This window comes from Bison bison, unplaced genomic scaffold, assembly GCF_000754665.1.
Source record: "Bison bison bison isolate TAMUID 2011002044 unplaced genomic scaffold, Bison_UMD1.0 scf7180017864461, whole genome shotgun sequence".
Taxonomy (NCBI): Eukaryota; Metazoa; Chordata; class Mammalia; order Artiodactyla; family Bovidae; genus Bison; species Bison bison.
The window spans coordinates 10616552-10641259 of NW_011495023.1; the positions used below are offsets into that span (position 1 = coordinate 10616552).

The window sequence follows — 24708 nt, forward strand, 5'->3', positions numbered from 1 at the left end:
TTCATTTTGTAAAGGAAGGAACTCAGGCCTAAAGAGATCATAACAAAAATAACTTAAAAAAATAATTTCGAGGTATTCAATTGCATTACAGTTTACAGATCACTTTCTCCTGCATTAAATAATTTGATCTCATTTGCCTATGGACATGGAGCTACCCCAAAGGTCTCATGCTCTTTGTACTAAGCCAGTGGTTTTTAGCTGTGGAACTGTTCTTCTTTCCCCCCAAGGAAAACTTACGTCAACTAATGTATAAAATAAACAAAAATCCTGAGCAGATGCCCTGACCCCTGCTTTGGGGAGGGAAATCTGAAGCTCTATTTCAGAGCACCATTGGGAAACCAGTGCTTCCCTGCTGGGGATTTCCTGGCTGGGGGATACTGGGTCAGAGGACTGATAAGGGGCCTTTCAACCTGAACTCTACCATATAAGCTCTGTGTATATGCCATGGATGTTTACAACCCATCCTTTCATCTTTCAACCCGCTCATACCATTTCCTTTTCAAAGCTTTTCTTAGCTCCTTCTTTCCCAAGGAGACTTGGGGGAAAAAATTTTATTCATTCATTCATTTATTGGCTGTGCCAGGTCTTAGCTGTGGCACTCAGGATCTTCAACCTTCATTGCAGTATTCACAATCATTTTTTTAGTTGCAGCATGTGGGATCTAGTTCCCTCAACAGGGATCGAACCTGGCCCCCCTGCATTGGGAGTGTGGAGCCTTAGCCACTGGACTATCAAGGATGTTCACATTTATCTGATTGTATTTATTATACTGTATTATAATTATTGATTAGATTGTGGCCCTTCCTGATGTCTAGAACTCAGGCTTTATGTCTCCAGGGCCTGGAACACAGTAGGCACTAAATAAATTCTTGTTAAATGGATAAAAGTTCGTTAGTCATTACATAAACCACTAAGTCATTTACTACTGATTAGAACATGATGACTTTAAAATAGTAACTTTAGGGTGAAGAAATGCAATTGGTAAACTTTCCTTTGAAAAAAAGTCAGCAGGAAATCTCACTTAAGATATATCATAAAAGCTAATTCTTAGATATCTTATTGCAAACTTGGCTAACCTGATGCTACTTTGGATTTTTTAAATCATATGAGACGTGAGGATTTGGGTCTTGTTTTTCTCCTGGAGAACAGGAATTATTGTTTGTCCTATTGCTTCTCAAAATGCATAGCTATGTGCACTATGCCCTGTGGTCAGAGCAAAGGGTTCAGGGCTCATGGTCAGTCACTGAGTCGTGGCCAACCCTTTGCGACCCCACAGACTGTACCTATCCATGGAATTCCAGTCTCCTGCATCTCCTGCATTGGCAGGCAGATTCTTCACCACTGGTGCCACCTAGGCTTGGGGAAAGGCTTAAATGACTCAGACTGTGTGGGGACCATCTAGGGCCCTGCTCCTCCTCCCAAGTGGAATTCTCAACTGGATTTTCCAGAAAATCATCTCTCTTCTCTGCTTTGCTCTCCCATTTGGCTTTTGGTCTCTGAATGCGCAGTGAATATCACTCTAAAAACAGTGTTGCCGGGTGGGTCCCTGGCTTTTTGCCCCTCGATGCTGGTGATGGTCTGCAGAGGAAGCTGACGGGAGCCAGGGTCTGGGCCCCCAACTCCTGGGACAGAAGCTGTACACTTGGGCAACTCAAGGCACATCTGTTGAATGACTCAATGTAGAAATGTTAGGATTGAAGGAATTCTACATCAAAATCTAAGATAAAGTTGTATCCATAGCCACAATTTTATTTTGCACATCCTATGGTTGCCTAATTTAGACCTTTTATGCTAAATGAACTGACCAGATTTTTGCTGAATGCTCCTATACCATTTGAAAACCATTTAAAAAGAATCCCTGTCTACTTTATAGAAATAGCAACTCACAGCTATTTGAAGATCCGGGGGTTTAGGCGGGTGGTACAGAAGCTCTTAAATTTGCAAGAGAGAAAAGGGAAAGATGAACCATGGTCTCTCATTCATGTATGTCTGCTGGACTGATAACCACCAAGCAGGGGTTTAGAGCAGCCACCCGACCTCTGAGACTCCTAGTACCTCCCCTTGGATTCATCGTGTAGGACTTGAACCTGGTTTGAGAGACTGACCTAGACTAGCCCACCAGGCAGGACTGGCCACTCCTTTCTTCACAGGTGCAGTGTTTTCTATGAACTACATTTCTGGCAATTTTCATGATGCATTTGTTTAGTTGGGAGTTTGTGTTTCTCATCAGAATGTGTACTGTCTTTGGCATTCAGAGTGCCAAACACCCGGCTAGCAGCGCCTGATAGATTTTTCTCAGAATGAACAAAACACTATGGAAGAATTCATTCAAAATGACTAGTATTGATTTCGAGGTCTTTTATCCCCACATAAAGGAAGTGGCTGTGGAAGTCAGCTGTGCCCTAGTCCAGCCCGCCAGCTTTCTCCTAGCAGGGCCCGTGCTGGCTGGGGGAGCAAGCTACCAAGAGAACACGGCCCTGACTCAATCAATATTTACTTGGCATCCTCCGTGTGGAAGGAGTTTAAGGTCGGGCTCACCAGATGAAACATGTACATAAACCCCGATCATACAGAGTGGAGAATGACCAATGCTGCAAGAAGGGTAAGGACCACTAGGCAGAGTTGGCCGGTGACGGGAGAAGGGATTTGGGTAGAGGGGGCAGGATAGCATTTTATTAGGACCTTGGAGGTTTTAGGACTTCGGAGAGATGCAGTTGCTGTTTGGGGCATCTGCTCCGACTCCTAAAACTAAGCATCTGGAGGTTTCTGTGGAGCTGAGACTCCCTATGGGATCAGAGCAGTGTTCTGATTTCTGAGATGCTATCCCGATGCATGAGCTGTCAATACTTTGTGCTCTGCTTTCTACTGCCAGATGATTGTTGTTATTTTGAAGACTTCCCTCCAGATCAAGGAACACAAACTCGCCCAGTTATGCCTCCTTTACAAAGGAGTGTTTTATTAGTGGAGGCAATAGCCAGGGGCAGCAGCAGAGGCCAAGGTGACTGGTCTCTGATCCTCCCTGCTCCTCAAGTCTTTTCTTTCAAGCAGACTTCTTAGCTGGTTGTCAGTGAGCACTAAGGTGTCACAAAACTACAAACCAATTCCTTAAAAAAAAAAAAAAAAAGGATTGGGGAGCCTTACTTCCTAAGGCATGAAGAATTTGATGGTTGATTAATCTCAATGTTTTACAATGAAACCTTTTTATCGCCTCCATTTTATAAATATAATACAGTGGCCCTGGTAGTGATCCACAGCTTTGTACTTACATTTAAAAGCAGGTTAAAACTCTATAATTGTATGCTTGAATCTCTTCTTTTTGTTTACTGTCTAGTCTAAGTGAGATCCCTCTGCTTACTGATGATGGCTATGATAGAAACCACCACTAATCCAAATGAATATCATTTTAAAAGCTAGACTTCCTTTGACAGAATTACTGTCTGATACTCCAGCGAGGACAGACAGCTAATACACTGATTTACAGATTCTATTGATTACTGAAGTAATATGATTTTTAAATGATGACATTCAAAGTATGGGACAGGATTTACGGCTCTTGGAGTCATCTTTTTTAGAGTCAAGAGTCTGAATGCCCACTATAAATTTGGATTCCCATGGATGGCTTGCCTATTTTCAGTACCTCAGCCACTTAGCACAGTAATGTATCAAATGTTGAATTTTCCTATCCAATGGTATTGTATCTTATACCCAGTGAAGTCTGGGAGGCAAAACTGCATGTAGTCATGACGATGCTTAAAAATGTTCCTGGACCCAGGCCTGTAGACATTAACTATCTTGTTTCTCTTCACAGTTGCATTTCAACTGTGGTCTCCCTTTGATTAGAAGTAGGTGGGGTCAAGATCTAGTTTGGTTGAGGGATCCCATAACACCTGGTAAATTAACAGATTTCCCCAGGGACTTTCCAGGTGGTCCAGTGGTTGAGAGTCTGGACTCCGCAGGGGCCACTGCGGGGGCTGGGGTCAATCCCTGGTTGGCAAACTAAGATCCCACATGACGGAAGGTGTGGCCAAAAAAGAAAAAACATTTTTCCCCTAAGTCTCTCTGAGTATATGACTCCCCTGTATAATCTAAAGAAAAATACATAAAACAATTTTGAGATCATACAAATTAATCACAGAGGCAATATTTCTGATATTGGCTGTTTTATGTAAGGCATTGTTGGCTGCAAATTATAGGAAGATATGTAAAAAGTGACATATAGTCATCAGGTTAAAGTAAACAGAAGTACAGGAATATTCATATTGGGCATGAGTCCCAGATTTTCAATCTCAAATTAATTATACACAATAGTTTGTAAACTTGACTTGCTACCTAGTCAAGTTTCAGACTGGCTCAAGATTCAAATCTATTAGAAAACTATGGATGGAAAGTTAAGGAGTCTTTCAAGTAAGACTAACTGCTTTTGAATGGAAAACGTATAACAAAACTTATAAGAACAGTGAATTCAACCCTTCTGTTCATAACATTATTATATACAATGATCCTTTATTCTCATTTGAGAGTTTATTTAGCAGTGCACTAGATGTACTTCTAGGAAAATAAGCTTTAGTTTATGAAATTAAAAAAAAAAAACACCCACAAAACCCTTTCATAACTGATTTTGTTTTGCTCACAAATGTGATCTGCCTCTTTTTGAGAAATACTGAAAATGTTCCCTCTAACTCAGGTCTGCTCCAGGTAGATTTAGCAAGTGTTACTGTCACTATTTATTAAGCCATGCCAAGATCATGGCCAGTGAGCTGGGTAGACTCAAGAACCCACTGGATTGAAAGGCAGACTGTATATTATTGGTTCAGCTGTCACAGCCCAAAACAGTGTGACCTGCGGACGTGGCGGAGCCCTGAACCACTGCTTTGATGGGGCAGAGTGGGTGGACCCATTGTGTAAAAAGGATGTTCTGTAATGAGTAAAAAATGCTCAGGCAGGAGCTGTATCAAAAAGTATATAATAATCTCTTAGACTAGTGTACACTGAATGTTGAATAGGGTGATAATTACCAGGAAGTCATTAAAGAGCCAATCCTTGATCGATTTTTATTCAACAAAATGTGAGAAAAGAAAACAGAGAGGGGCACTCACTGGCAGTCCAGTGGTTAGGACCCAGCCGGTGCTTTCACTGCCTAGGACCCAGGGTTCAACCCAGAGTTCAGTCCCTGGTCGGGAAACCATAATCCTGCAAGCTGCAAGGTGTGGCTAACTAACTTAAAAAAAAAAAATAAGGGAAAGGCGGTACAGTTTGAAAATGACCCCACGCACCTGCAGAATGAGATATTTCAGCCTTCCTTTCTCAGGTGGCAAATTAATGACTCTGAGGACTTGGGCTTGATTGATGCTCATGCTATTTGAGCCAAAATGTTTCATAAGATTTCAATCACTGTGGTCTAATTTCTCCCATCACAACTCCATGGAAACTGCTCTTTGGAGAAAATGGCCACCTCGGAGAGCCTGTCCTTAACACCCCGGGCAGAGGACAGCTCTGCTGACATCCTATTACACTGTGATTACTGCTTATGTGTTTTCCTCATATGGTCCTTGAAGGGCGAGGACTATTTTATTCATTTCAGTAGCCCTCGACAATGGTGCAATAATTAGCATGTCCATCCCGCATTACATGGGTTTCCTAATTTAATTCTCATCATCCTATGAAGCAGTCACTTTCATGATCCCCAATTTGCAGATGCAAAAATTAAGGTTTAGAGAGATTAGGTAACTTGTTAAGATTATCCATCTAATAAGTGGTGAAGCAGTGCTGTGAACCCAGGCAGTCTGCACTAGAACTTTAACTCTCAAGCACATACTGCCTTAAATTTCAACGTGTCAATGAATAAATTAAAAATTTGCTTGCTTGATGGATCTGCTTTACTAGCTCCCAGTGGGTTACTTTACTTATTGGGCTATGAAGAAATTAAGAAAACAGATTCTGAATTCAGTAGCTATTTATGTTGAAAGCACCAATGCATTTTAAATTATTTAAGAATGACATAAACATTAACAAAATTATCTGAAGTTGATGGATATGTAGCTTTATCTTCTGACAACTTCTGTGTGATCTGGGATTACTGGAAAATATTCACAGTAACTACAGAAAATAGAAAAACATTTTCTATGTTTTTAAAAAATATTTAAAATATATAAAAAAACTGATCTTAGTGTTTCATCAAGGCCAATCAATAAGCCAAACAGGAAGCAACAACAAGAAAGTAAACCTAAGCCATGTGTATCTACCCTGAAAAAAAAATCAATAAATACAACTAGGTAGGGAAAACTGTCAAACATTTACACCTGTCTTCTGTGAGTCCTGACAGAGTACTGGGTTGGGAACTCCTGAAGAAAGAATTGAATATTGTATTTATATCTGAAATTTGGTTTGGGGTTTCTGTTTTTGCTTCTGTGCAGTTCAGATTTCAGTTTTATTTAATGCACTAACTTAAAATGGGTCAAGTAATCTTGCCCCCAGAGAGAACCATTTCTGGCCACTCTCTTTTTAAAAATATGATTAGTTTGCATATATTTGCTCAAGTGTATACACCTGTAAGTTTACTTAACAAAGTTATATTTATCCCTATAAAGGTACTTCGCTAGGACTGCTAAGGTTTAAAAAGGAACCAGTATTTACTGAGTGCTTAAAAAGGTCCCAGGTACTATTCGAAGTGCTTTACATAGATAATGTCATTTAATTCTTCCAGCTGGCCCACACTGTGAGGTCAGCACTATTATTACTCCCATTTTACTCAGGGAAAACGGAGAGAGGTGAGGGTGGGTACCTTTGTCAGGGTTACACGCAGGGCTTCTAGTCTGGGCATCCTGACTAGACATCCTGGACATTTCAGAGCTATACCCTTGACCAGGAAGGTCTCCCCTGGAAACTTCCAAGTAAACAGCATACACGGGGACTTCCCTGGCAGCCCCGTGGTCAGGACTCTGTGCTTCCTCTGCAGGGGGCACGGGGTCAATCTCTGGTTGGGGAATTAGGATCCTGCAAACTGTAGGGTGTGGCCAAATAAATAAATAACCCAAACCAACCAACCAGCCAGCATACAGAGCCACAGTCTAACCTTTCTCTTCTTTGTGTACCATCATCTCATGAACAGTGAGCTGTGGTCACACACCAGAGCTGGGCCAGTGCAAGCACTGGTGGACAGGGTGTACGCAGCCCTGGTCTGAGAACCAGCTCCACCTCTGACTGCATGGGCTCGAGCAGGCTACTTAACCCTTTATGCCAGTCTTTTCATCTATCAATTTTTAAAAAATGTATTTATGTGGCTGTGCCAGGTCTTAGCTGTGGCATGTGGGATCTAGTTCCCTGACCAGGGATAGAACCTAGGCCCCTGGCATTGGGAGCATGGGGTCTTAGCCACTGGACCATCGGGGAAGTCCTTCCTTATCTATAAATTGAGGATAATAATAATACCTCAAAGAGTAAGGATGAAATTTGAAAAATTACTTGGCAAAGGATAGCACACAAACACAACTACAACTACTATTATTGTTGTTATTTTTTAATTTAACCCCTGCCCTTGAGAAGCAAAGGGGGAAGGAGGGAAAATCACATTAAATTGAGGAGAGGGTTCTAATTAAAGCCAAGTCCTAGAACCAAAGTTCTATAAGGTGATTTCGCATATTGTGTTTGATGCAGCTGCGATGCATGGCTGTTTACTGAGCACCTTTTCTGGGCCAGGCACCGGGGCAGGGTTCCCTGCGTGCCTGAGGCTCTTGACTGCGGGTAGTGCTGACTAGGATGCCCTGCTTTTCCACACTGAGCAGGGCTGCCCATCAGGTGTCAGGGGCTCGGTGGTCCCCTTGCAATGATCCACAGCCCCTCAGGTTCCTGCTTGTGCCCAGACACACAAATTTGTATTTGGGCAATGCTAAAAGCCACAGCATAAAAAAGATAACTTCATATATTGTGAACTTTAAACAATTTACGGTAATTTTTTTTTTTTTTACATTTAAAAAGCAATAAAGGAGCATCCCTGGCAGTTCAGTGGTTAAGACTCTGCACTTCCACTGCAGGAGGCACGGGTTCCAATCCTGGTCAGAGAACTAAGATCTCACACTCTGCAAGGTGTGGCCAAAAATAAATAAATGATTTTTTTAAAATTCTGATAAAAAAAAAATTGTTTTAAAGCAATAAAGGCACAGGTTTTATGTGTCCTTTTATTCATTGCTTCTAGCTCTAATATTTTTCCTGTGCTCCAAACATCTACTGGACTTTTTGAGGATACTCAACCTCCTGTTACTTCCCATCCAGAAATGAAGGCCTGCTCCCGGCTTCCCTGTCTCAGTTAAGGAAGTCAGTACTGACTAACCTCATTTTCCAGGATAGACATGTGGGGCTTGCTTCTCCCAAGGCACCAGGTCCCCTGTGGGGGGTACCTCCTGGGCGCTTCTCACTTCTCTGTCCCTTCACTGCTCACGGCTGGACTCTACCCATCTCTTGCCTGACTGCCTGGAATTATCAGTCTCCTGGTCTCTGGTCTCTCCTCTGTGTTGATCAGTCATCCACAAGACACTTCCAGATTCCAGTCTAAACATGGATATATGACTATTCCTCTACTTGAAACCTGCAGTGGCTCCCTAGTGCCCACAAGATAAAAAAGCCAAGGGCCTCGGATAACACGTCGGGGCTTTCACTGTCTGATACACTGCTGAGCCCATGTTCACGTGATCATGTGCTACCAGCGCAGCCACGAGGCTGCCCCAGCCACACTGGCCCACATGCCCACTCCCACAATTCTGGACCTAATCTCCCCAACACTGGGTATTTTCAGAGCCTGTCTTCAGACACATAATGCCCATCTACTTACATATAATCCTGCTGTATTACTTTTTTTCCAATCAGTTTTATAGAAGAATTCCTATAAGATTATTATCTATTTTCTATTTTCTCCTCTGGACTTCCACCAAAGTGTAAAAGGTTCATGGCTAAGGAATAATAAAAGACGAGAAGGGTGTCTAAATTTAGACACCTTTATCATTGACGGACCCACCACCTAAGGGGCCAGCCTCATCCATGCCAGCAAGACTCTCTGAGGACAGTTTCCAGTAATGGGACTCACTGTATGGTTCTCTAAGGGCAGTTAGTTTCCATTCAACAGATGAATCAAAGGGCAAAGCAGTTGGATAACATAAAGATAACATCTATATACAGTTTTTGCTTTTTTTTTAAGAAGCATGTTATTCTTCTATCAAAGATAGTCAGCCCTTAAGTCTTCATGAACAATTCTAAATGTGCTTTATTAAATTTAATAGTTCTTGTTAGGAAAACTCATCATGAATAAAAAGCAAATTATTTTTTTGGCATTCTGATATTGATAAAGGAAAGTTCTATTTCACTAATGTACATATAGCCTTTATCAGATCTTTCTCAATTTATCTCTGAAGTATGTTTAGAGCTTAAAAATTTTTAAAAGAGGAAGTTCAGTGATTAGAATGAGATTGACTCATTTTGAAGATGATTTTCACAACTCCAGTGATTGCTCCTGATACACTAATGCCTATTACAGGAAAGAAGGCTCTAAATAATTCAAGAAAAATATAAAAGTATTGTGAAAGCTGCTTCAGGCTGAATGTACTTTGTGATGGGGTATCACCTGCCTCTGCTTCCAAATGTGTGATTGACATGGGTTTTGAACCTAGGGCCTAAGCTACAATAACAACCGGATAGGAGAAAATGAACCAGCTAGTCCAGGGTGGAAGGCTGTCACCATTAATGATTTTCTAAGGCTAAGTTTTTAGTCTGGAAGAACTTCTTAACAATCGTGCGTGTGTTCATGGATAAAAAACAAACATGAACTCTTCTCATCAAGGAGGAGATAAAAGTTCAAGTGATTTTCTAGTCTAATAAAGTCACGAGACGATCATTTTCATTGCCTCCCTTTATTAAAGACCCAAGCTAGCAGCTTGTCTTTTTCCAATGTGAAAGGAGTGCTGTTTTAAAATAGCAATGTATTTCTTATTTAAAGTTGAAGAGTAGGACCACACTTGCATCCTATATAGGCCTGTGGGAGTTCTCAGCAGGGTTCTCATCCTATGCCATCTGGTAATAATAGCCCACTCGTTCTGGTTTATTTTAGGAACTCTCCCAACAAGTTGGGGTTCACAGCATCAGTGTACTCAGACACTAAGGCGAGTTCGCTGTGGCTGACAGAACATGTCGCTAAGTTCGTTATTGGCCGTGTGACTCTAAAATGGTAAGTCAGACAGTTGTCTTAGATGTCATTTAGTATCTTGGGCTGTGACGACCTTCGAGCTATGATATTAAAATAGAAAAACCTTTGCAGAGTGTTAACCTATCATTACAGACTCAATGGCACGGCACTGCAACCCAATTAGCAGTGTGGCTTGCATCCTCGCATCTATAAAATAGAATTAGCGTGAGCACTGCTCTTTTTTTTATTATTAGTTTGTGTTTCTAGAAAGGTGTGACTTATCTGTAGGGTTCTGCTCATTTATGTCCATCTACAAAGGATTTAATTACATTCTTTTAGCTCTCTATGCTGAGGAAATTGAAAACGGCCGCTTCGAAATTACAAATGTTAACGAAATTAGTGAACAGAATATTTACTCCATCACCCTCTCCTTTCGGAGAGAATGGAAACAAGCTGAGGTAAATAAGGCCTAAGATTTTCAGAAGAGAAAATTCTGGGCAAGGAGAGCATTAAGAGTTCTCCTTTCCTCTTTCCCACGTGTATTCTGCAAGCTTCTCTGGTTTTCTTGGGCAGAACTAGTGAAGGGCAAAGTGTATAAATATGGCACAGTGTCTGAAAGTTACATATTAGCACGAGCAGCTAGAAAACATCACTTACATCGGAGGCTGGTGATTCAAGCACGATGCCGAATCCTAGAATGTGGCTCTCCCCAGGGGAGGCGTGCTCGGCCACAGGGAGACTGGAATTCTCGGGGGCCCCTGCAGCCTTCTTCTCAGCTTCCAATGCACTGGGCTTCTGTTTCACAGTGAGAGGTTCCACAGTCTTTGGGGGCACTTTTTTCTTTTTATTTCTCTTGCGTGAGACGGCAGTTCGCTGGGAGCAGATAAGGGAAATTGGGGGTTGTTGTCTGTTTTGGGTTCCAACTGTGAACAACAAACAAAAACATGGTACAGGCACATGTGTCTAACCTAGGAGAGTACCCTTGCTCCATCAGCTGAGGCTGAAATGGGTTCACTGGAGGATGGGGCACATTGAGATCAACCTCACACTGGACCTGAGCATGACCAAATGCTGCTTCAAAAGATCTACAGGCAGAAAAAACCCAGGAGAAAACTCTCCTCCAAATCCTGGTGGCTAATTGATTACCTGGTGGGTAATCGATAGGAGGAAAGGATGATGAGCTATAAGAAAACATTGAACCATGATTTTACACATCACATGACATTTTTGTATACCCAAGAACCCCAGAACTTATATTGAGGTGTAGACATCTATGTTTTTTGGAAAGCCAATCTCGGGAATACTCCACTTGAGATTAAACTGATTGGTAGCCAGCAACCGACAGGTGCCAAAATCAACAAAAGTCGGGTAACGATGCTCATTTGGGCAAGTCTGATCAAAAGCATCACTTGTGAATGACCAGTAAGCATGTGGGCTAGGTCTGTTGGTCAATTTCAGGTCCAGTTACTCCTGCCTCACAAACCAATACTATCCACACATCAGCCATCTCCACAGACTATGCTACTGGGTTCTGACCAGGCTGTTTCTCCATAACCCGGTTTTATGTAGCTGAAAAATAGGAAAAATATAGTTCAATACAAGAAGAACAAATCAGTAAGGTCCAGGAATGGTCTGAATTCCAAAGACGAGAAGCGCTGATCGAGAGCTGAGTGCTGATGTTGAATATATATTTAAGGGAATCAAGGATGGTAATTACAGTTCTCAGAGGTGCCCTTCAAGACGTAGTGTTTGCTAACCATTTAAAAATACTCTGATTTAAAGTTTAGTAGGGAAATATGGCATTATTACTTAAATCTGCATGTGTTAATATGGTTTTTAAAACTATGACCACAGCTGCTTTTTCACAGAAATACAGCTCTAAAAATAAGCCAGATGAAAACCTAAAACTCTTGACATGCACATAATATGGATCATTTCTCATCAGGTCGTAAATGGGTAATATTTGTACTCTGAACTTGATATCTGCATCTCTAGGCTGGACAGAAATTTATAATAACTATTAGAAACACTATTTGCACTGCAAATGAGCACTGCAAAGTTTTTTAATCACGCATGCAGTAAGCAGTCTAGCTCACTGGTTCTCAACCTCAGCTACACATTAGTTTCACTGGATTCACCTTAAAAAAAAAAAAAGAAAGCCAGTGCCTCAGCCTCAATCTAGACTAATTCAGACTGGAATTTCCCAGGGAGATGCCTGGGTATCGGGATTTTTTAAAAGCTCCACCAGTGATCCCCAATATATAAGCCGGACTGGGACTTTTCTCTGTTAGATTTGAATTTTCAGCTGAGGCTAGGTCTCCATTTGCAAAGTTAGATAACTGAAGCCGTTATCAATGATCTAGGACTCCAGCCTCACCAAGTCTCACTTTCCAAAATTAAAAGTGAAAATGTTTTGAGTTTAAAGAACACAGGGTCTGAGGTTTTCTTCTCCTTCTGCAAGTCTGGACAAAGCTGTGTTCTTTCGAATCAGATCTTAATCGCTTGATCTTATTCCTTGCATTCTCCCTGAAGTAAAGGTGAAACTTTCTAAGTAGAAGGTAAATCTACATTTTATAGGTAATAAACCTTAAAGTCAATCTACTCACTCAACACATATTCTTCAGTTTAAGAAAATTAAAGGAGACTAATTTATTCAGTTTATCCTCTGGGATCCCTGACAGCTCTGGGGTCGTTTACTGCCCTAATCTGCAAAGGTTCATAAAAGGAAACAGGGAGACACAGTGGCATTTACTTAATAGATTCTCAGAAGGCTTCAGTCAAGGATTTAAATGGTTGCAATTTGTAGTTTGCCATTTGGGGAGTAAGGAGCTTAAGTAACAAAATAAATCATTACCATTTCATACGCATATTTTTTTAAGTGCTAACAAATTCTTCCTCTGAGGAAAGAAATCTGTACAGAATGAAGTAACCTTTCTTTCTGAGCTCCTTATTTAGGAGATGTTAGCCTCTGCTAGGTTAATAAGAACACAGATTATCCTTGTGGAACAAGGTGAGTTAAATGCTTACTGGCCCAACCAAAATGTTTTTATTTTTTCCCTTGGGATAAGACTAAATCCAGTGCATAAAATTAGATGTTGCATCTCAGAAAGCCTTTCGCTCATTTCACTTGCATGTGATCTTGGGTGACTGATATGTTTAAGTATTAAGTTTTTTAAGTATCAAACCACATCACTGAATATTAAAATTTTACTAGAATTAACTAAACGGCACCAAGGACGATTTCTGAGCTGTCTGAATACCTTTACAGTGGAAAGGGGGGAAGTTAGTTATATATGACTGGGCCATTTACCAGCTTAAGGAGCAGTTTTCCCTGATGAAGTGGAAGGCTTAATGAAATGATTTATTATTTTCTGTTGCTGTTGTTCAGTCGCTAAGTTGTGTCTGACCCTTTGGGACCCTATGGACTGCAGCACATGAGGCTCCCCTATGACAAAAAAAGCTTTTTCTTTACTAATTTTGGAGACTAGAAATCACAGCCACTATAATAAGGACCTAGACTTCCAGACTTCTAAGAAATGCTCCAGGTCTTTGTAACAATACTCACAAAATAGCTGAGGCTCAGATCATGCTTTACCAAGTTCAGCTGCATTTACTATCTCTTCTATTTTCAAAACAACCCTGTGAGTTAGATATTAATACTCTAGTTACAGATGAGAAATCTGAGGTTCAGACTGGGACTCTGACCCTAAAATGCAAGTTCACTGCTCTTCTGTTCCTCAACTTGTCTAACAGGAGCGAGAACAACAACAACAAAAAAAGCATCGTGTAAATAAAAAGACAAAACCGGAGGTGTCTCAGAGCCTCTCTGACCTGAATGTTAGGGAGAAAAGCCACAAGCAGAGCCTGAGGGCCAACGTTTCTTGTCAGCTGATACTCTGGAATCTTTACCAGCAGAGCCCAGGCTTCCTAAGGGCTCCTCTGCATGTACAGAGCTGCTTAGCTCCTCACCTGTCACAGGGAGCCCAGTGTTGGAGGCAGGGTGGGCTTGTGCAGAAGCGAGGGTTGTAAGATGCACAGAGCCCCCTAAACCGAGCCCCTCAGGAGGGAAGATGAGCCATTCTCACCTCTTTCCCCATCACGAACCTCCTTGTCAATTTACATTAGGGAGATGAGCCGAAGGGCTCTGCCCACCTTCGGGTATAATTGTTTCAAAGTTTAATTAGCTGACATTTGTGAAGCACCCGAAGCACATGTACAGAAGGAGTGAGCAGTATCAGCCAGAAAGCATTTGTGAGACTGGCTAACAGGAAGGTGGGTTCTGGAAAAAGCAGAGAAAAATGGATGCTTGAAGAAGTACACCATCAACTATACTTCCATAAAATTTTTTAAAATAAATTATATATATATAATTTCCTTTATATATATAAAAAGGAAACCTTGCTGGGAGACACAGCGTAACCAAAGCATAATGAACATCCCCACTGAAGATCCTCCCTCTGAGGCTGGATCTGCGTACCTGCCTGAATCTGCATCAGTTTCCGCATGGTCTTGAGCTCTTGGAGGATGGCCTGCAACGTCGACTGGCAGTTACAAGTGCAGCAGTTGGATCCAGCTGATGAATTCACCACTGGAAGTTCTCCTGAGCACGAAAAGAGAGAATGATGGCCGCCAAGCAACAGCAAGAATATAAAGAGGAAAATAAAAAAGGCACCCGGTGATTTTCACAGCCTGAATGCTGGGGTCTGACTTTAGCTAACTGTTCAGGTTTCTCTACTGTCAGGCGTGTGTCTTGTCACAGGGTGGCGGAGCCTCTGTGAATGGACACACACAGTTTGCTGTCACAGCGCCCGCCCCCCCCACCACTGTCACCCCAGTTCATCTCAGATAATGATAGAGAAAACATTGACTAAGAACACACTCGTGCTATTTTGCCCAAAAAACTAGCTCTGTGAACAGCCTTTATCTAAAACCAAACAAACTGGGTAGCTGCACATGTCCTGAGAGTTCATACTAAGAGTTAAATGTATCTAACTATTTAAAAGATAGTTTTAGCATTAACCACGTGATTCTAAAAATTAAGAACTGTCAACACATTGCTTTTGTGCTGGGTGTGGTACGTCTGGGTGGCGGGGGCAGCAGGGTCTGGGAGGGTCCATGTGAACTTAAGGGGTCAGAGGCTGCTGGTGTGTTGGCTCTTCTCCAGCTTCATAAAAGAGTGCCCTTCTACATCGTCCATTCCCCATTCTTCAGTTTCATTTTAGTCTCGTTTTCACTGTTTGAAAGTGAAAGTCGTTCAGTTGTGTCCAACTCTTTGCAACCCCAGGAACTATACAGTCCATGGAATTCTCCAGGCCAGAATACTGGAGTGGGTAGCCTTTCCCTTCTCCAGGGGTTCTTCCTAACCCAGGAATCGAACCCAGGTCTCCTGCATTGCAGGCGGATTCTTTACCAGCTGAGCCACAAGGGAAGCCCAAGAATCCTGAAGTGGGTAGCCTATCCCTTTTCCAGTGGATTTTCCCAACCCAGGAATCAAACCAGGGTATCCCGCATTGCAGGCGGATTCTTTACCAACTGAGCTACCAGGGAAGCCCTTTTCACTGTTGAATATGCCATATAATTGTCCTACTCTGTTTTCCTTACATGTAAACAAATACCTTCCTGCTATTGCCGGAATAAAATGGGACATTTGGAAAAGCATGCTTTCAGTACAGTACCCCTGGCCTCAGTATCCAAGTTCCCTTAAAGGCAATCAGGGTAAGAGATGGCTCTCACTTGGGTTTTTTCATAGGTGGAAGAGGGAAGTTCTATAGTTTTGGTCCACCTATATTCTTTACTATATATTAAGTGTAATTTACATCCTGCAATATGCATTCTTTGCGAATATTAATTATTGAAAGTTTCACCACAGCGAAACCTGCAATATGCATTCTTTGCGAATATTAATTATTGAAAGTTTCACCACAGCAAAACCATGGAATACTTAATGTGTGGAGCAGCACAATTATTTACATTCAGAGTTGCAGCAAAATGAGATGTTACAACTTTAAAACTACAAATGATTAAATTAAAACTCCAATGAGATACCAAATGTATTCCGATCAACAATACGCCATTAACACAGAAGTATTTTAAAATAAATATGGGGGAATTTAGGTTCGTAACTCTGACCATTACTAATATTTTTCAAAGTAAATCCACCATCCTTGTTGGGGCCTGGAAAATAGAACACTATTCACCCAATACTTCCTGATGGGGGCGCTTATTAGCTTCATAGATATCTGAGGCCATTTTATTTCTCTAGTCATTTCTCCCATGGCAGTAGAGTTAGGAGGACTTTGTGAATATTCCTAGTCACTATTTCAAGTCTGTATCATTTTAGAGGACAAAACCAATCCTTTTCATCTTGTTATAAATCATTTTCTAATTTTAAAGAGAACTACCTTTTTATTTTTATGGAGGACTCTTTAAAGAGCCATCTCTTTCTAACGTGGAAGCAAGCCAGCATGAGAATCTGATATTGGCTTATGTAATATTAAGAGAGACAGAAGACACCCATACATCTCTTGGGGTCCCTCCCCGTCTCTTCAGCAGTGGCTAGTGATGGCTTTTTATACCTTTGAACTGGTTATCACAAACTGTGTTTAAAAAAAAAAAATAAAATCACAATAATTGTCTTTTCCTTGAAGGATAATGAACAGGGGGGAAAACCCTTAACTTTTTAAAGAAACTAGAAATGTGTTCTTCCTTTCTTCTCATTCCCTTTGTTAAAACGACAGATCTGCACATCTGTATGTAATTTATAACACGAATAACAGTGTCACTGGAGGGAAAATTAACATGAATGGAGAAATCAAGTTTTTCCTTATGTTTTGGGAAAAAAAAATTTGCCATTTGAGTTTTTTTTCTCCTAACAATTAGGAATTTAAAATAGATAACTAATAAGGACCTACTGGATAGCACAGGGAACTGTACTCAATATTCTATGGTGCCCTACATGGGAAAAGAATCTAAGAAAGCGTGGATATATTTAGGTGTATCGCTGATTCATTTTGCTGTACACCTGAAACTAACACAACACTATAAATCAACTATACTCCAATTAATTTTAAAAAACCCATTAGGAATTTAAAGTAAGGAAATTTTACTTTAAAGGAATAATTTTCAACCTGAATGAAGCAAGTTATAAAATATGGATCATCTGGTTCAGGAGCTTGAATGGGAGGTTAAAGTCAAGGTGTCACTTGACTGGCGGGGTCATCAGTCCTCCCTTTAAGTGACTCGTCCTATAATGAAGAAAGCCCAGGACTTAGCAAGGGGATGTGTTAAGAATACACCATGTGACCAGGAAGATTCTTTTAATGCCACAGTGGAGCTCTTTCTGCCCTAATGTTCAGTTGTGTGTGACAATAATATCCGTATCTCAGACAGTGATGGCTTTGACTTCTTAAAGAGCTAAAGTGTCTATCAAGAAACTATCCCTTCTAATAGAGAACCCCCAGTTTTTCCTGCATCTCAAGTCTAGATTTTTTTATACTCTTTTTCCTTTATGTCTTCCCTGTCTTTTAAAATAACTCAATTAAGGTACATGATTAAAGGAGGGTTTACTCTATAGAATTCAAAGAACATACTGAATGTTTATAGACAGAAAACATATTGGGACGACTGTGAGCGTCTGATGAGGGCCATACCATTGGAGCTCCCAGCAGTGTGGGGCTGGCTCTGAAAGGTTCTGGAGCGGGTGCCATACTGCCCTGAGAACTGCCCGCTCTGGGGTGGCAGCTCGTTCCACGTGCCCCGGGAAGATGGGTGGAGGCTTGGGGGGGCCTCTGCAGAGTTCAAACGCTGAGGCCAAATCACATCCAAATCCTGGGGTTCCTCTTTAAGTTTCTCCCCCTCCTTGCCCACACGCTGATATATCCTCCCAGCGCTGTCATTCAGTAATCTTCTCATTCCTGTAATTTGTTTTTTAATTTCCATGCTTTCATCTCCTAATGGAAACAGGGCCAGAGATAGCACTGTAAATTAGTGAAAGAAAAAATAATCCACTACCAGAAAAAAAAAAAAAACAAGACACCCCCCCTTCCTTCTTTGGAATCGGGGGAGGATTACTGACCCCAGATGCAAGCTTCTCTTTTCAGAATCTTCTTTCCTCAGAGGATTTTTTTTTTTTTTGAACCAAAGTATCTGTATTGCACCGAATAAATATTACTTAATAAATATTACTTAAAGATGACTCTGAAATTATACAGATATAAAATATTTTCTATAAACAATATCATTAAAGGATCTATTAGATCTAGATCTATTAAGGGCTATTTCACACACGTGTGCATGCTTGCTCAGCCTCTCAGTCGTGTCCAACTCTTTGTGACCTCATGGACTGTAGCCCACCAGGCTCCTCTGTCCATGGAATTCTCCAGGCAAGAATACTGGACTGGGCTCCCATTCCCATCTCCAGGGGATCGTCCCAAAACAAGGACTGAACCCTTATCTCCTGCACTGGCAGCTAGGTTCTGCAGTGCTGAGCCACAAAGGAAGCCCACTGCAAACATACTATCTTTTTAAATTGTCATCAGCCAGTAACTTTACAAAGGTTAAGGGAAGTAGTCTTTTCTTTTTTTTCTCTAATCTGGGTTTTAAAATAAAAGTCTAATGCCACAGTACACACTCATACAGTCACTCTACTAAATGCTTGAAATTTCAACTATGAAGAAAGGAAAAGCCCCGCAGAAAGCATCTATTACAAAAAACAGCTCCTACAAATAAATCTAGCACATTTATTTATTTATTTTTAATTTTTGGCCGCATCTGTGCTGCATGTGGGATCTTAGTTCCTAACCAGGGATCAAACCCACGCACCCTACATTGGGAACTCAGAATCTTAACTACCGGACCACCAGGGAAGTCCTGAGTACATTTAATATAATCATGTTGTAATACCCTCAGCATCATATTAGCCAGATTTCTCTATCAGACTGGTAACTGCACAATGAATGTAGGTATTCTGCATTGTCTAGTTAGATATTTAGCTTATTAATACACAAATACGTTACTGAATGTAGTGGAGAAGGAAATGGCAACCCACTCCATTATTCTTGCTTGAAAAAGTCTGCGGGGTCACAAAGAGTCGGACACGACTCAGCAAACTTAACAACAACAGTAACAAAACTGAATGTAAGGAAACTTTTCTATTTTTATGCTGTGAAGTTAGTATCTTAAATTTTTAAAATGGTAACAAAAGTATTAATTGTCTTTAATATCTAACATGAACAAATGCAGAATTAATACAGATTTCCAAATTTACAATACTGCTCTGTGTTGGCATATGCTTGAGAGGAGAAATATTTTACTTTGTCATAAAACTCTTTCCATTTCAAACACCTGTGAAAATGACAATACAGAAACAATAAATCATGTTCCAGATTTTTATGAGAACGAATGACCGAGCACAATTGAAGAAATGCGGAGCCAGCATTTACAACTTTCTCAGGATGTCTGGGGAACAGGGTGTGTCTGGAAGAGGTCCCAGAGGAATTCTGAGAGATAAATCTATAAGCCAGTGTGGCTGCTGTTACTTTCAGCATCCAAACCCGCCCTTTCCCGGCGTGACTAAAAGCACAGCTTGGGCAGGAAGGAGCTTCTTTCCTGCAGGGCTTTTATTCTGGACCAGGGACGTCACACACGCATCCAGGCTGCAGCGTGCTGATCTCGGTTGACACTGGCTAGTGGCTGCCACTCCCCTCCCCCCCAGGGCCCTGGCAAGAACCACACCAGCCAAGCCAGGCAGAGGCGGGCACGCTGCCTGGGGCCTGGATCAGTGCCAGCTTACTCCCCACATGAACTCTGACGCATCACAGCCAAAGGGCCACTCTCTTTTCAAAGGTTCCACTTATGCTCCAGTGACTGAATCCTATGATAAAGTGCTGTCTTCAGAAGGAGGGAAAAAAGGTATGAGGATCCTGGAACTTTCTAAGATCAAAGTTGCTTTGTCATGAGCTTAGTTTCACAGTCCCAGAACCTACAGCTCTGAAACTTACAAGACTGAAAATACAGTGTGAATTCTGCACACTTGATACTTTCAAGAGGACAACCAGGATTGTGGAAGAGGGAGATCCTGGCTGTGGGCTGACACTTAGAAACATTTCTTACAAAATCAAAACAAGAGGCAAACCATGACAACAGATTAGGACCTGGGACTGAGGAGGAAGAAAAACAGGGGGCTGTGAAGGCAGGTAGCAGAGCTGGCTGACTTTCTGAGAAGAGAGCTCACAGTCTATCCAACTGTGGGACAGCTGAAAGGACAGAAAACAGCTAAGTGTAAGAATTGCTGGAGTCAAGGAAAGCTGAGAGACGTGGAAAAGGCTGGAAACGGGCTGGTTGCAGGGCAGCCTCTTAGAGGTGACAGGCTGGGTGTCCCCAGAGGGCAGTGGGATGAGCTGTCCTTCCTTTAGCCAGAGAAGTCAGGAGCAGCCCTGACCACACTACCTGGGCGGGAGGCCCTAGAACCGTATCTCTCTCTTTTGAGCTCTGTCTCTGTCTCTCTCTCTCACACACACACGGGGCAGGGGTGGGGTGGGGATGATGCACTCTGCAGAGAGAGGGGAATTGAGTCCTCACACATTCAGGAGGGATGCAGCAGAGGATCAGGAGGGAGACCTAAAGACTAGAAGTGGCGACGACAGAGAAAGCTGAGCAGCCTGCACACACTGGGATGGAGAGGGTGAAGCTTGCAGGCTTGGGCCACGGATGCTAGGGGGTGGGTCAGGGACAGGCTGGGGCCGGGGCTCCCAGACCTGGACTCACTTCCCAACTGTACTGACTTGCTACCTGATACGAGACGAGCCACCTGCTATTCTCAGGCTTCAGCTTCCTGAACTATAAAAGGGAATTCTGAACCAGACCATGCCTGGCATAACCCAGGGGAGCAGTCAAGGAGGGATGTAGGTTTTTCCCATTACCAAGATGTTCACAGGGCACCAAACAGCTCTAAAAGTCACGTATGTCCTCCTCAGAAAGAGTGGGCTTATTCTGATTGCTACAAGTGAAGCCAAGTTCTCTGACTCAAAAAAAAAAAAAAAAGGGATAAATTAAGATGTTGAGATCTGAAGCATTAGTTGACCTCTTTGTCTTTCCAGTTCTAATAAGTTGATGTCTTCCCCATGTATAAATGCCAAGAAAAAGAAGCTCTAAAGAAGCATGATTCCAGGGAATTCCCTGGTTGCCCAGTGGTTAGGACTCCGCACTTTCACTGCCAAGAATGTTTCAATTCCTGGTTGGGGAACTAAGATCCCACAAGCTGTGCAATATGGGCAAAAAACAAAAACAAACAACAACAACAACAAAAAGAAGCAACAATTCCATAAGGAAACCTGTTCACTTTCCAAACCTAACCATACCTTTTTTCATGTTTAACCACAAAGGGCTGGATCTTTTTAGAGAAAATGAACAGGAATCTTACAAATATGGATCCATGGTGTGTGGCTGCATTAGTAAAACAATCTTAAATGAAAAATGGTTTGTATGTTTAGTAACTGGACTCCTTGGACAAGACTGAAAAAAGATTACAGGTTGGATTTTACCCTTTGCTAAATTTCAAGACTCCCTTTCCTTTACATAGATTACTTTCCTTTACGTAAATAATTTGCATAATACAGAATAGAGAGTCTTGAAACACAGAAGTCATCATACAGGATGACTTGGTCAGGAGAGAAAAACATATTACACAGAACACGATTATTCATTGTTTGGTGTAATGAAAGAAAAAAGGCAGTAATGCTCAAAGATAGAGTGAGATGATGTGCCTTAACATTATATATCCATTTCTATATGCCTTCTTTTCACAAAGCCTCAAAATAGTCACCATATCTTTGCATCGAAAATTAACTAGTGTTGAGCTGTAACAGTCATTTCATATACCTTCTTTATGTAAATGAAAGAAATGTTGTATCACAACCAGAATGAGGTCTAGTAGAATTAAATGATACAGGATGCTTGGGGCTGGTGAACTGGGATGACCCAGAGGGATGGTATGGGGAGGGAGGTGGGAGGGGGGTTCAGGATTGGGAACACGTGTATACCCATGGTGGATTCATGTTGATCTATGGCAAAACCAATACAATATTGTAAAGTAATTAGCCTCCAATTAAAATAAATAAATTTATATTAAAAAATAAATTAATTAATTTAAAAAAGAAAAAAAAGAATTAAATGTGATACTAAGGTTTATAAACAAACCATATACAGAGAAAAATCCGAATGAACCTTTTGGCCAACCCAATATTAATAGGATGGAGTGAAAAAGTACCAGAAATACAGTAAGAAGAATAAGTTACTGAATAAGATGAGTAAAGTTTGGAATAAGAGGAATCAAGTTACTCAGATCCCATTCCCTTGGGGCTGGGGAGGGTGGCCCCTGAGCATCACTCTTGCAGGCAAAAGCTCACTGTCTGGGTGGATGGCACAGCTGTACCACTTCCCCTCTTATTCAGTAACTTATCAAGCATCTCCTGGGCCCCAGAGATAGAAAGATCATCCTGTTCAAATTTAAAGGTACTCCCCTTCCAAATCTTTCAACATCTTTTACTCACATCCTTTTGTACGGGTTGGTTATTCTGAAAAATGGTCCTGATTTTCCCCAGCCTGCTGACCTGCACCTCTTTTAAGTATGTGCCCCCAGAACTCCAGCTAGCAGACTACCCTGCTATCTGTAGACACCTCTGATTTCTTGCTAGAGCTAAAAGGTGGACCTTCTCTGAGGACCCTGCCTCCCTGAAGTCCCCTGTGTGAAAGTTATTCACCTCCCATTCCCTTGGGGCTGGGGAGGGTGGCCCCTGAGCATCACTCTTGCAGGCAAAAGCTCACTGTCTGGGTGGATGGCACAGCTGTACCACTTCCCCCTCTTCTTCCTCAACAGCAGTCTGTGTGCCGGGAGTTTAAGGTTCATAAAGAAAAGTGGCAGGTGATGAAGTCAACACATACAGTGAGGTCATCCCATTAAGGTGCCAGGTTAAGGAAGAATAATTTTGCACTGGAGATATTGGGTTATTGCTCTGGGTTATTTATTTCAATATTTTTATTTATTTATCTGGCTGTACCAAATCTTAGCAGTGGCAGGCAGGATCTTTAGTTACGGCATGTGAACTCTAGGTTGAGGTATATGGGATCTAGTTCCCTGACCAGGGATTGAACCCAGGCCCCCTGCATTGGGAGCATGGAGTCTTAGCCACTGGACCACCATGGAAGTCCCTGCTCTGGGTAATTTCAAATTCACTCTCTCCTTAACATAAGGACGGTAAACAATCAGATCTTTCCCTTAGAAAAACAAATCTGGCAAAACTATGGTGAAAGTAGCTTGGGGAGAGGAAACCAGCCAGGTTATTGCTAAAGGCTTTGTGAATGGCCATGACAGTCTGGGCCAGGATAGGGGATGGGAATGGAGAGGGAGACTCTGAAGAAGGTTCACCAAATAGACTTGCTGATTCACTGGATGTGGGGATGGGGGTGAGGACGTGAAGGAGAATCAGTGAAAGATAAATCCGAGGTTTCTAGCTAGGGTGACTGACAGGATGCTATCTAACATCGGTCAGAGAATTAGAAGGTTGCAGGGGAGTGAGAATACAATGAAGCTAGTTTTTAAAAAAAAATTTATTATTTTATTATTTATTTGGCTGTGTCGAGTCTTAGCTGAAGCATGTGGGATCTTTAGTTGTGGCATGTGGGATCTAGTCCCCCGACAAGGGATCGAACCCAGGTCCCCTGTATTAGGAGCACGGATTTTTAGCCACTGGACCACCACCCTGAGGCTAGTTCTGACAAAGGAAATTTATACAGTCGGCAGGCAGTTGGGAATATACAGGAAGCTGATGGTGATGAAGTGGGAATACTGTTGGCAGCAGCAGCTACTGTTGCTACCAGTGGTACTTGGCCCCTTTGCGCTGAGACAACCCCTTGGGCTCACAAACAACTCAGGGGGTGGCAGGACACCTTATATAGAGATACTAGGTTTCCTGTTAATCTAACACGTAGAGAGCTCAGTACCCTCATTTCAACATTAAAAGCTATGAGCTCATGTGTGTGTCTCGGCTGGCCAAGTGAGTTCACCTGCTCCTCCTGGACTGAGTCCCCGCGGCAGGCAGCAGTCACCGTGGTCACAACTGTGCCATCTCTAGCTCCTTGAGCGCCCTGACCACCATCCAGTCCATCTCCAGGGTGCCACTCCCTAACTCATGTCTACAGAAGGACTGACGGACACTGAGAGTACTGAGGTACAGTCACCACTACATCCAGTATGCTTTGGCTCTTACTGTGGTATCATGTCCAGCCTTTTTGTTTGTTTTTGGCCGAACCACACAACTTGGGGTATCTTAGTTCCCCGACCAGGGATTGAACATGGGCCACGGCAGCGAAAGCACAGGGTTCTAACCACAGCCGCCAGGGACCTCCTGTCACGTCCAGTTTTGCACTCTTTTAAAGAGGCTGTGAAAGTGCTGCACTCAATATGCCAGCAAATTTGGAAAACTCAGCAGTGGCCACAGGACTGGAAAAGGCCAGTTTTCATTCCAATCCCAAAGAAAGGCAAT

The 24708-nt window shown here is 42.1% G+C and overlaps 1 protein-coding gene across 3 annotated transcripts in view; it reads right to left on the reverse strand.

Moving 5' to 3' along the window:
* The window catches only part of BEND7 (BEN domain containing 7), an 86188-nt gene that overhangs the window by 38112 nt on the left and 23368 nt on the right, over window positions 1-24708 (reverse strand). For all 3 annotated transcript variants that reach the window (XM_010859938.1, XM_010859937.1, XM_010859940.1), the window contains exons 2-4: window positions 17818-18117; window positions 14646-14768; window positions 10826-11091 (exon numbers count right to left, since the gene is read on the reverse strand). In XM_010859938.1, the coding sequence (XP_010858240.1) occupies window positions 10826-11091; window positions 14646-14768; window positions 17818-18117 (689 nt within the window). The remainder of the gene's footprint in view (window positions 1-10825; window positions 11092-14645; window positions 14769-17817; window positions 18118-24708) is intronic.